The 12,844-nt window shown below is 36.3% G+C and overlaps 1 protein-coding gene across 8 annotated transcripts in view; it reads left to right on the top strand.

The window, feature by feature from the left end:
- The window catches only part of GOLGA4 (golgin A4), a 69,767-nt gene that overhangs the window by 34,117 nt on the left and 22,806 nt on the right, over positions 1 to 12,844 (top strand). For 6 of the 8 annotated variants that reach the window (XM_049816529.1, XM_049816522.1, XM_049816521.1 and 3 more), the window contains 4 exons: positions 4,359 to 4,537; positions 5,590 to 5,721; positions 6,718 to 6,873; positions 7,810 to 12,101. In XM_049816529.1, coding sequence (XP_049672486.1) covers positions 4,359 to 4,537; positions 5,590 to 5,721; positions 6,718 to 6,873; positions 7,810 to 12,101 — 4,759 coding nt within the window. The remainder of the gene's footprint in view (positions 1 to 4,358; positions 4,538 to 5,589; positions 5,722 to 6,717; positions 6,874 to 7,809; positions 12,102 to 12,844) is intronic. The other 2 variants (XM_049816525.1, XM_049816524.1) reach the window with 2 other exon arrangements.

Raw genomic sequence — 12,844 nt, 5'->3', positions numbered from 1 at the left:
CTTAAATAGTTGGTGTGAGATGACTTAAAATTCTACACTTCTCTTATTCTATATCATGGTTTAGTGAAGAACTGACTTCATGGCATATTGTATTTGTAGAAATGGTAATTTCATTTATGTTATGGCAAAATAAGGATAAGCATAATACACTTACTTGGAATTTACTTTCATAGTGCTATATTGTAGACTAAAAAGTGGTATATTTTTCCACTTCATGTTTTTAACTTGTCTAGAGTTGTGTGTCTGGCTTTTTTCTTTGTAATTCAGTGACTTTAGTGAAATGTTCCAGTGTTTGATTTAATGTTAATACATTTTTGTGTACTGAAATAGTGAAAAGATAAGTATGCTTATTTTGTGTGTGTTGTGTAAACTGTAACTTGGTCTCCCCAGTTGAAGTTCATTTTTTTTTGTAGTTAGAGGTACATTATGTTGAAATCTCACAGAGCATCTTGTTTTTGTGCATCCACACATGCCAATAAGTGAATCATGGTGCCTTTCCCAAGCCTTGTATGAACAGGACTGGGGTAAGGGCTCTTTTTTCTTACATCACACACTGGGTGCTTGAACTGGGCTCTGAAAAGTAAATTCTGTGCTTCTCAGGCACTTTTACTTGAAGTAACTGCAACTGATTTTTTTCTTTTTTTAATGCTTTGCAGTATACATAGATTATTTACATTTTACTTCAACAAAGCTATTTATAGTACTGTAAATTTACTGGTGAACTGGTTGTTTCTCCTGAGAATACTTGGTGTAAGTCCTTTAGACTTCTCAGGATGCAGATTATTGACTTATATTCTGTACAGTAAACAAAAAGTCTTTAGAAAGCAAATTCATTTTGCTTTACTTTGCCATTCTTTGTAGGCGATATTTCTTTTGCAAGCCTAATAAACGTATGCTTTCCACCTTTTTACTGAGAAACAAAAAGCCTGAACTGTGCCTTTAAAATCCTGCCTAGATGCACAAATCAACTGTAGGAAATGAATTTGAGCTTTGTTTCTCAAACTTTTGACAAGATGCCTGCTCTTAGCCTTCAGTAGGAAAATATGTAAATCCCCCCTTTGCTATCCTATTCAGTGCTTTCTCCACAATTTTCAGCAGTAGATGGCACTGTAGTTGAAGGTAACACATCTGCAGGGCCAGGAGAGTAAGCAAGAAGTCTTTGCGGTAGGGACTGGTGATATACTTGGTAGGAGGCAAGGTGAAGGGAACTGAGACTGGAGTAGTGTAGATAAAGCAGTCAACTCTCTAGCACACGTTTTATAAAAATCAGTTTTGCAACCTTGCACTTCTTAAACTCTGCTCAGGCACTTTTTGTGTAATTTATATACTGCACAGGAAGGTTTCTGGTTTGTCTGGCTTGGTCACATGAATGGGATTTTGCAAGACTCACCTGAGAATCTGTTGGTGTGCGTGTTACTGTTTCTGATTTGCCACTGTGCCTTTGTGAGACTTTACTTGATCAGTACCTCAGTTAAAAGGTCTTCCCTTGACAGTAGCTCTGCTTGTTGGGGAAGAACACAGGCAGTGCCTTTACTCTGTGCATTCAGAATAGATGTATTTGGGTAAAAACATGGACTTTTATTCCAGGCTTTTATCAACAGTAGATTTTAAATCTCCCATAGATCAAAAGTAATAATAATAATAATATAGACCATGTTCTGTGTACTCGATGATAGTTTAGCCCTCTGCTGGTTTGAAACTCACTTGTGTCGTGCTACACTAGAATTAACTACTTTAAATAAAAATTTTCTGTTTTGCTTAAATGCTTAAAGTGCCTGAGATGCATATAATTTAACTTTTAGAGAGCTAAGTGTGTTCCTGTGAAGTGTTGCTTCTTTGTGCTTTCATACCCCCTTGGCGTTTTATCCATCAGCTTTTATCTAGCTTTTGTATTAGCATCCTGCTTGCAATTACGGTGATGCAGCTGTCGTACTGCATGTTGCTCTGCTATTACATATCAGTAGTCAATCCTAGTGTGAACTTGGATCTTCTCTTTGGTGGATTTGTGGGCTATGGCAAATGCATTCTCTTTCCTTTTGCAGAAGTAACAGGTTTCTCAAATGAAAATAAGTATGCGTTGCTCAGAGCAATAATCAGAAAACATGTATGGAAAAGTGAAATAACTTAATCTTTTACTTGCAGGGTTTGTTTTCAAGCTATACTTTGTAAAGGTCTATAGGTTTGGGAGGAGGGTTTGGATTTTGGGTTTTTTTTCTAAAGCCATTTACGATGCTGTAATACTGAAGGATGTGGCCAATTTTGCTGGCTGTGCGTGCTTTTGTTAGGGCTAAGAGGAGAATCGGGGAAGTCAATGCCGTTCTCCAAATGCAGTTGGGCGGGCTGTGTTCATGACTGAGTTGTACCTGGGGTGGTAAGGAGGGAGGACTTGAGTCCTGCAGGTCCCAGGTGGCAAATGCCTTGATGGGCACTGTGAAGATCTGTGCTTGGAAAGTAAGGAGCTATAAGCCTCATGCATGCTTGCATTATGTTTTAGACTGTTTTCGTGTTTGAAATAATCTCTAGTGCTCTTGATTTTTTGCAGTGACTTCTTGTATTCATTATTTAAGTAGAACCAGGAGTGAAACAGTGGATACAATGATGTGCTTTGTTATTGCCAGGGTCAATAACAGCCCTGTTTTGCCCTAAAACATGATTGTTGGCATGAGTAGTCAGAGAAAGGCTTCCTCAGAAAACAGAATAAATTCTGGAAAAGGTCAGAATTTGGGTGAATGCAATTTTATGGAATTCAGTTACTTGAAAACATATTTGCAGCATTGCCTCCGAAGTATAGACTGTGGTCGTCAGAAGCTTCAGTTCTGAATATTATCAGAAGATGTGGTATGGAAATTATTATTCACTTCTCAAACTCATGCCTGAATGTTATTAAAGATAGTTTCCAAAAAAAAAAAAAAAAAAAAAAAAAGGATTACAAGAATTGCTGTGAATGCCTCCTAAGTAATGGTGAATCGAGGAAATTAGAGATGTATGTGTCTAGTATGATTTTCTTTTTGGGATAGAACTAGTGGAAGAAAGCTTAGCATACTAAACACTTTCAAAATTATTTTGTTCTGTCTGCTCCCAGGGTAGTATCCAAGTAGTCCAGGGTATAGTAGAATAACATACTTCTAGTATTTTGTGCTCTGATAAATTGTGTCTTGACATTGGCACTGTGATTTGGAATTCTACAGTGGTGTTCTGCCAAAGATCTTGTATGCAAAAAATTAACCACATAGTAGACTGTTCTGAGACTGAATTTTCCTTTGATATGCAGCAGGGGTTTTCCACATTCATAATCTTTTCAGGAAAAGAGGTTTCCCTAATAGTGATCAAATTTTAGTCTTGTGTAATTCTATATAGATTCTGCCATCAGTTTCAGTGAGTAACTCAAGATACTTGTATTGAATAATAATAATAATAAAAAACCAGCTCACAACACAGGAATTTATTTGCTTTCTGTTTATATCTAAATGATCATCTATGAAATTAATCAAGTATGTTGGAATACTTCCCCTTAGCATGGGAAGAAGCCATGGAATTATTGCTTCTGATTTGTAAATTAAAATGTGTTTCAGCAGACTTGTGCATCTTATGCAAATGTGAATAAATTTTGTGACTGCAGCTTAAGTGTTCTTTTGAAACATTTTATAGACATTCAGGTTCACTCCCTGAAGATTTGAATATTTTTTTCTTGCATTTTATTTGTGAAGTCTAGAATCGCGGGACAGTCTTCGTAACAGACAAGCATTTTTCCAGTGTCTCTGAATTGCATTGTTAGTAGTCTACATTAAAAGAAAATAGTGAAATAAATTAGCTAAGCCATCTGTATGGACTCCACCAAACCCACAGTTTGAGAAGATTATCTAGGTTGTACAGTTTGAAATGAACAACTCTTAGGTAAATAAAGTGCCTGGTATTATACTTGTGTTGTATTCAGGAAGAACTCTTTCATGATTCAGTAAAAACTGACTTGCATAGCAGTCATTCCTGGTTTGTGCTTCTGTCTGCTTGTTTTAGTGGAAGAACAGCTTGTAGAATTGCCTTTCTTCATGCAGCTTTTTTTCCTCTTCTTCAAAGTTACTCAGCACATATAGCCAGAAGAGGAGCAATAGTTTATTTATATGGTTTATGTTTTTAATAGTTATTTTAGGGGAAGAAATAGAAGCTACAGAATGTATTGGAAGATATTCACAGCTATTTGTCAGTTCTCTTTCCTTTCTACATAATAAACCCGTGTGAATTCTTGATGGATTCCTAAGTTCATTCTTCTGTTACTTGTGTAATTTACAGTTACTGAGAACTCTGTTCTATCAAGGGACATAGATATTTCTTGACTATCATATAATTTTTTTTCTTTGCAGCTTTTGAAGAGCTTGAGAGGGCTCTAAGTATTGCCCAAAAGACAGAGGAAGCCCGGAAAAAATTGCAGGCAGAAATGGATGAAAAAATCAAAGCAGTAGAAAAGGCAAGTGAGGAAGAGAGGGTAAATCTTCAACGGGAGTTAACCAGAGTGAAACAAGAGGTGGTTGAGATTATGAAGGTAAAAGCTGAAACTCACCCTGTATTATTGGCTTTTAATCTAATCATTCAATTACAATTAAATTATAGTTGTAAAATACATTAGTATATCATAACTTTGTTATAAAATTTTTGCTATTTCATAAATTCTGTAAAAAATCATTTCTGGGATTAAAGATTTACTTACGACAAAACAGAAAACTCCCCATATAGATATTTTTTTTCTCTAGCAGTTTAAAATCAGTATGTTAGAGGCATGTAAAAATGAACAGTATTACACTTTGTCTCACTGTATTTAATAAAATCATTTACGTGAAGTACACTTGAGACTTTAAAGGGAGTCAAAAAGAAGTTAATGGCAGTCAGCTCACACATCGCCACCAGGATTTTGGGTTTTAATACTAAGTACTTTTAATGATTATCCTAGCCCAGTACGTGTAAGCATTTAAGAACTTGTTGTCAAACTGTTTGCTGGTTAAGAATTGCTAAGATTTGTTTCATCTGTCGTATTTAGGCAGGAATTGCAGAACTGCACTTGCCTTGCAAAGCTGTAAATTTCAATACCTTTAAATTGCAGTTCTTGTTTTGACATATGTTATTTATTTTTCTAAGAGAATACACTGATGCTTTAGGGGGTGACTGACTTGCATTACATTATTCTTAAATAAAGCATGTATGTAGGTTGTAGATAGCTGTCTACATAGAGTATCACCACTTGACTTCCTGGCTCATGAAATAACAAGAATACAGGGAAAACCACAGACAAGTTCCTTTTCCAATTTATCACATTTGAACTGAAAACATTAAGTTCACCTTGGTAGAAGAGTCTTTAAAAAATGTGGTGTTTCTTTTTGTGAAACTGGGAAAGACTTGAGAAGATGGATAACTTCAGGCTTGAAAATAAGAACTGTCAGGGCTTAATATTAAGCGCTCCAAGTGTTTGTTACTTATTCGAAGGGAGCAAAAAGATGGTTCTGGTTTCCTCTGTTGCACTGCTTTTCTTACTAAGAAATAATACCAAGTGTTTTGTTATTTAATATTTTGAAATTAGTTTTTTCCGACTTTGATACACAGAAGTCTTCAGAGGAGCGTGTTGCTGAACTAGAAAAATTCCATAAAAAAGAAATGGCTACCAAAGATCAGGAGCTAAATGAGAGATTACAGGCCCAAGAAAAGGCGTTCCAGGAGAAGATGAAGGCAGCTCTTGTATGTATCCCTAAAATGTGTAGAAAGACATTTCTCCAAGTGTGAGGTGGGACTAGAAGTCTTAATCTGACCCTGTTACACAGTGAGAGTCCTTCTGCACTCAAAGATGTGAGTGTCCTCCAAGATCAAAGAGCTCAGCGTCTTCAGCAACATGAAAGTAAAGCAGATGCGATGATCCAGACTGAATAATGACAGTGAGCAGTGATAGTGATTAATTAACAGCTGCTTCTTGTGGGAAAGACGACTTTTTTTTTTAAACTTTTTGTTAGACTTCTGTTTTTTAATTTCTTCCTCTGGATCGTTGGCAATTAGCCACAGCAACTAAAGTAAAAGAATGAGGCTGTTACTTGAAAAGTGTTGGCATCATTCTGTCTGTGTTGTGTTACATGAACAGGGTTAACTATTCATAGTGTTTGACCTCAGAAAAGAGGTTTTTTTCTAGGTCAGGCTGGGAGGAGTCAACGGAATTCTTTGCTGTTTTTCATAAGCTCTAATCCACTTTAGATAATCACATAATTTTACCTAACAAATAGTAGGTTCTTTTTTGTGCTTCTCCATGGTGTTGGTGACTAGGACTGTGGGACTTTGACAGTCCCTTCCTGACTGTATTATTCCACCTGTTTGTCAGGTTATTTTTTTAAATATAAGCAATAGAAGCTTAAAAATACATTAGCAGTGGAATCAAGTAAGGACAGACCTTTGTTCCTCTAAGGTGTAAATCTCAATTAATTGTGGTAAACACATCAACAGGAACGGCTGGATTGCATTATGTTTTTCATACAAAGGGAAGTAGAAGACAAATGGTTCCCAAGAAGAGAAAATGGAAGTGATTTATAACAATTTTGTTTTCACAGATGAAATACAAACTGCATGTGTAGGAAATACAGGTGATTAGTGTATGACTCCTACTAACCAGTTTGTAAATGTCCTAGTATACTGTTTTTGAAGGTGTGATGACTATATTTATAGTTTATTTAATCATCATTTTTAATACAGGAAAAAAATCAGAGTGAGTGTTTAAAAACCCTTCAAGAACAAGAGCAGCAAGAATCCCTAGCCTTAGAAGAATTAGAGCTGCAGAAGAAAGCGATACAGTCAGAGTGTGACAAGAAAGTTCAGAAGATGCATCAAGAAGTAGAGACTTTTAGAACTGTGAGTAAAGATTCCAAAAGGGTAAACATTTACAAGAATTCCATTCAGTATCTATTTAACTGTGACAGGTTTACAAATACTGTGGATTTATTGTGATGGAGTTGGTTTAATCTCTCAATGCTTCTTGTAGTGGCAGAAATTTAATGTATTGCTATGGTATGCTGCAGTGCCTAGTTTTTTACAAGATCAGATGGCAAAATATAGAAATACATTCACTTGATATCATGGTGTGGGATATGAATTTGTATCCATCTACATAATTTTTATGTATGTTATACAGGAGAGTTAAACTTTAAACTGTTTAACTTCTGGGTACTGCTACCTTATAAATACTTAGAAGGATACTTGAGTAAGTAAAAAATTTGCTTAAATTTTTGAAGTGTCCCTTGCTTTCCATAATGGGTAAGATTATATTATCTGCTGATGCAAGTTTGTACATTATTCCACCACTCCCAAATATTAGTTTGGAAGTTTTGCCTATAGAAGCATTTTAACTTTACAGTAGCATTTCTATGAGTGGTGGAATAAAGATAAATCAGTAAATATGTACAAAGCTCCGTAATACTTGTGTAGACTCCTGATATGTTTCATCCTATGTATTGGTGCTTTAGGTTAATAAGAAAATGTGAACATGTCTCTCATAGATATCATGTGAATTATTTTTTTTAATTAGATACAATAAGAACTTGGAAAGAATTTTACTATTTTCACTGGAGTGAAATAGAAAAATTTTATTACATAACTAACTCACCATAATGGAAGCAAAGTTGAGGACAAACTAGATGAACAAAAGGCTATATAAAAAGTTGATATTAACTAAAAATAAGGGAATAAGTGATTTGTGGTTATGTGAACCTGGTGAGATTTTTTTAGAATTTAATCAACTTGTTAACTTTTGAGTATTCATATTCTTTATAAAACTGTATTCTCTAACAGAGGATTCTTGAACTAGAAAGCTCTCTTGCAAAGTATTCGCAAGATGACAGAAAGCAATCAGAGGAATTAAGTATTCTGATGGAGTCTGAAAAAAAGCAGCACAATAAGGAAATCAATGATATAGTTGAAAAACACAAGAAAGAATTGGAGAACATGAAACAGCAGCAGGAAAAGCTTTGGACAGAAAAACTTCAAATCTTAAAGCAACAACAAGAAACTGAAATGGAAAAAATGAGAGAGAAACAAGAACAAGAGATAGATACAATTTTGAAAGAGAAAGAAACAGTTTTCCGTGCACACATTGAAGAGATGAATGAAAAAACATTAGAAAAACTTGATGTGAAACAAACAGAATTAGAAGCACTGTCTTCTGAGCTATCAGAAGCACTAAAAATACGTCAGGATTTAGAACAAGAGCTCTCAGAATTGAGTAGTAAAGTGTGTGAAACAAAGCAAGAATTGGAAGGAAAGTTGGAAGAAGAGAGGAAACGGCACAACGAAGAGGTTGAAATGATGTTAAAACAGCATGAAATGTCCATTCAAGGTGTTGAGAAGGTACTCAAAGAGGAACTCAACAAACTCAAGCAATCATTGGAGGAGAAAGACAGACATATGGAGGAACTAAAAGCACGTGAACAGAAACTAAAGGACTCTGCAGAAAGATCTGAAGCTGAACTTGTCCAAGTGTCCACAAAGCTAGAGGAGCTTTCAGAGTCTCATCAGAGTACTTCTAATGAGCAGGCAAAGATTTATGAAGAGGAATCAGCAAAGCTGCAGCAAAAGCTGACAGATCTTGAAGGTGAAAAATTGCAACTTGGTGAGCAGCTCCAAAGAACTGAATCCCAGCTGAATGAAGTCAAGAATGAGTTAGAGGTGTACATCTCTCAAGTACGTGACCTGAAGCAGCATTTGCAAGAGCAAAGCAATGAAAATACACAAAAAGTAACCTCTCTAACACAACAATATGAATGTCAACTGAAGGATCTACAAAGAGAGGCTGATGAAACAAAGAGAAGTCTAACCGAGAAGGACAATGAAATTGAACACATGAAGGTACAGAACAAGCAAGTGGAAGAGCTTAAACAGAAACTGTTAGCTGCAGAGGAGAGAATTAGTGCTTTACAAGGAGAGTATGAAAGTAAACTGAAACGTCAGGAGAACAAAATGGAGAAAATTAAACAGAAATCAAAAGATGTGCAGGAAGCTTTCAAAAAGAAACTTGCTGAGCAGGAAGCTAAACTAAAGAAAGAGCTTGAAAACAAGCAGTTGGAGTTCAGTCAGAAAGAGAGCGAATTCAATGCTAAAATGTTGGAAATGGCACATGCCAGCTCAGCTGGAATCAATGATGCTGTGTCAAAACTGGAATCCAATCAGAAAGAGCAACTAGAGAGTCTTGCTGAAGCTCATAGGAAGGAGCTGGAAGAAACTACCCAGAGCTGGGAAAAGAAACTCAATCAGCAGGTTGAAGAGCTCCAGGAAAAACATGAAATGGAACTGCAAGTGAAAGAGCAGGAAGTTGGAGACCTGAAACAGGAACTTGCCACCTTTAGTGCTGAGAAGGAAGGCTCCAGAATGGAAATAACCCAACTGAAGGAAGAACAGGTGAAAAGGGAGGAGTTCCTGAAGGAACTGCAAGAACAACTAAGGCAGTCAGTGGCTAAGGTGAACGCTTTGTCAGATAGGGAAAGTGACCTGAAAACACAGTTGAAAAAATTGGAAAGTGATCTTAATCAGTCCCTGAAAGAGCAGTCAGGACTTCAGGAGCAGCTCAGTAAACAGAAAGCAGTTGAAGAAAAGGACAAAGCCAAAATTACTGAGCTAGCTGATACACTGAAAACATTTGAAGAGAAGCTCCAAACTGTGCAGTCTTCTCAGTATAAAGATCATGAAAATTATGAGAAAAAAATAGAGGCAATTCAGTTAAAAGAAACTGAGTTTAAAAGGCAGTCAGGAGAACTTGCAGCCCAGTTAGATGCTTACTGGAAGAATGCTGAAGCTTTACTGCAAACAAAAAGCAATGAATTAATTGAAAAATGCAATGAAAAAATCGACATAGTAACATGCAAAATTGCAGATTGCGAGCGCCGAACTGCGAAAGTTAAAGAAGCAGTATTAATTAAGACGAGTAAGATTCCTGAACTAGAAGCTCAGCTTAGAGAAGTAACAGAGCATCATTCTGCTGTAAGCACTTCTTTGCAAAAGTCAATGCAACAGCTGCAAGAGAAGGACAATTTAATTATGTCCATGAGAGCTGACATCGAAGGACTTGTAACAGAAAAGGAACAACTGCAGAAAGAGGGAGGGCATCAGCAGCAAGCAGCATCAGAAAAAGAAACGTGCATAACACAGCTGAGGAAAGAGTTATCTGAAAATATCAATGCTGTCACCTCAATGAGGGAGGAACTCCAGGAAAAAGAATCTGAGATCTCTGTTCTCAACAAAACAATTAATGACCTTAATGTTAGACTTGAAAGCACGATAAGTTTAACGGAGAAGGAAGCAGCCATGTCTCTGTTAAGCAAGCAACATCAAGAGGATCGGTTGCAGTTGTTAAACCAGGTACAGGAGTTATCGTCCAGAGTTGAGATGCTGAGTCAAGAAAAAGCATCAGCTCTTGAGCAGGTAGATCATTGCACGGCCAAGCTGTCAGAGTGGAAGATGAAAGCACAAACCAGGTTTACACAAAATCATGATACTATTAAAGATTTGCAGAGCAAACTTGAATTAAGCAATACTGAAGCCAATCGAAAAGATGAAGAGCTAAATAAACTGAAGGAACAGCTGGCTAAACAAAGCAAGAGTCTCGATAGTTTAAAAAGTGAATTGGAACAAAAGCAAAACAGGAGGGAAAAGGAAGAAAATGAGTTAACGGCAAAGTTAAAAAACCAGGCAGCAAGAATTGCTGAACTAGAAGAGCACATTGCTCAGAAAACTTCAGAAAATGATTCCTTGGTGGAGGAACTTAAAAAGTATAATGAACAAAAAGAGACAGAGCAAAAAGAGATAGCTTGGCAACTCCAGCAGGCAGAAAAGGTGGCTTTTGAAAAGGACAATAGATTTAAGGAGGCTGAAGAAAAAGTGCTTAATCTTGAGAAGCAAATAGGTTCACTGAAAGCTGAATTTGAAGCAAGGGAGAGGGAATTTGATCAAATGAAGTCATCGATACTTAAAAGCAAAGAGGAAGAACTGAGAGAAATAGAAGAGAGACTGAATGCAGAGAACAGCACTAAGCTGGCAGATCTGAAAAAGAAGGCAGAGCAAAAAATAGGTTCTATTAAAAAGCAATTAATGTCTCAGATGGAAGAAAAGGAGCAGCAATGTAAGCAAGATAGAGAAAATCAGTTAAGAGACTTGGAACAAAAAGTGCAGGAGAGAGAGGCCAAAATTGAGTCCTTAAAAGAAAAAATAAAGTCAACGAGAGATTCCACAGAATTAGAGAAAGAAATGCTGCAAAAAGTAGAGAGTATAAAAGCTGCTGTAGAACAAGAAAAAAATAAAATGCTTGAGAGTGTCCAACAGACATATGAAGAGAAAATGCACATGTTACAGAAGGGCTTAACTGAAAAAGATGACTTGTTGCAAAAATATGAAAAGGAACAACGAGAGACTAATGACTCTCATCTAGAACTGCAAAAGAAACAGGATGAACTCCTTAAAAAGCTAGAATGTGTTGAGAAGAGCCATCAGGAGGAGCAGAGTAGGACTGAAAGCCTCAGGAAGGAACTTGAGGAACAAACCAAAAAATACTTATTGTTAGTGGATGAGCATGCTCGTTGTGGTGGTGATTTAGCAAGCAGTAGGGAAGAATTAAAAGCTAAAGAACAAAAACATCTTGATATGGAGAATGTAATTGGAGATTTCCAGAAAAAATTGCAGGAAAAGGAGGTAGTCAGTCAGTCTTTAGAACAGAAGATAAAAGAGTTGGAAAATAATATAGTGAAGGAAAATGAAGTACATAAGATTGAGATGGAAGATAGGAGTTTGAGATATGAAGAAAAGCTTAAAAGTTTACAGCAACAGTTGGATGAAAGAAATGAAAGCCTGAAAGCCTTTGAGGAAAATGCTGAAGAAAAAGCTAAATCTGGTTTGGAGCTGCAGAAGTTACTAGGTGATATGCAAAACCAGCAGAAAGACTTGCAGACTAAACTGGAAGAGACTGAAAGGGAGAAACAGAAACTACGCAAAGAAGTGAATAATCTTCAAAAAGACTTACGTACTCTGCGAAAAGAACATCAGCAGGAACTTGACATAGTAAAGAAGGAGTCCCTAGAAGAAATGGAGCAGAAGATCAGGTAAATTCTTTGTTGCTGGTCTTGTTACCATTTCTTTGCTTTATCTTTAACCACTAAAACACCAAGAATACTTTTCTAAAGCTCAGTTTGTAACAATGAAATATTGACTGGTATTTTTCTGCCATTTGTCTAAATAGACTAGAGGAACAGCAAGAAAAGAACTACTTGAAAGTAGCACTTCATGAACACATAAAACACTATTTGAGTCATCAGTTTAAAAAGTGGTTTGTCTTTTGGCAAACTAATACTACTTTTGATTTGTTTTAGTGATGGTCATTTTCAGCATTGCCAGAATGTAAAATATAGTTCTGTTTTCCTCAAACAGGAAATAAAGTTTTAATAAACTTAGTATTGAAAGCTTCATGTTCAAATGATTTCAAGAATTGTTCATATGTACTACACAAAAATGTGGTATACTGCTTAGCACTCCAATCATTTCTCAAGCAAGGAATTCCCTAAAAATTCTACTTTTATGCAGCACATTCTTTACTTCCAGTTCTTCATCTTCCTCAGCAAAAGCTCCGTATCTTCTGGAAAAGTTCAATTCTGGGTTGTTTTTTAAATGAAACACTATGCCTTTCAGATCAGTTCAGTAGGAGGGGAACAAAAAGCCTCCCTGAATCCCATAGAACTTGTAGAATACAAAACCATCCCATTCTAAAATAGTTTTGGAGAAATTATGAGATCTCCTACCTTGCTAAACCGTTCTCACACTCTCTTTAAACATTTTATTTCCTCACTGT

Source organism: Accipiter gentilis, chromosome 14 (genome assembly GCF_929443795.1).
Source record: "Accipiter gentilis chromosome 14, bAccGen1.1, whole genome shotgun sequence".
NCBI lineage: Eukaryota > Metazoa > Chordata > Aves > Accipitriformes > Accipitridae > Astur > Astur gentilis.
The sequence above is the reverse complement of the archived record's forward strand: the minus strand, read 5'-3'. Positions and strand labels throughout refer to the sequence as shown.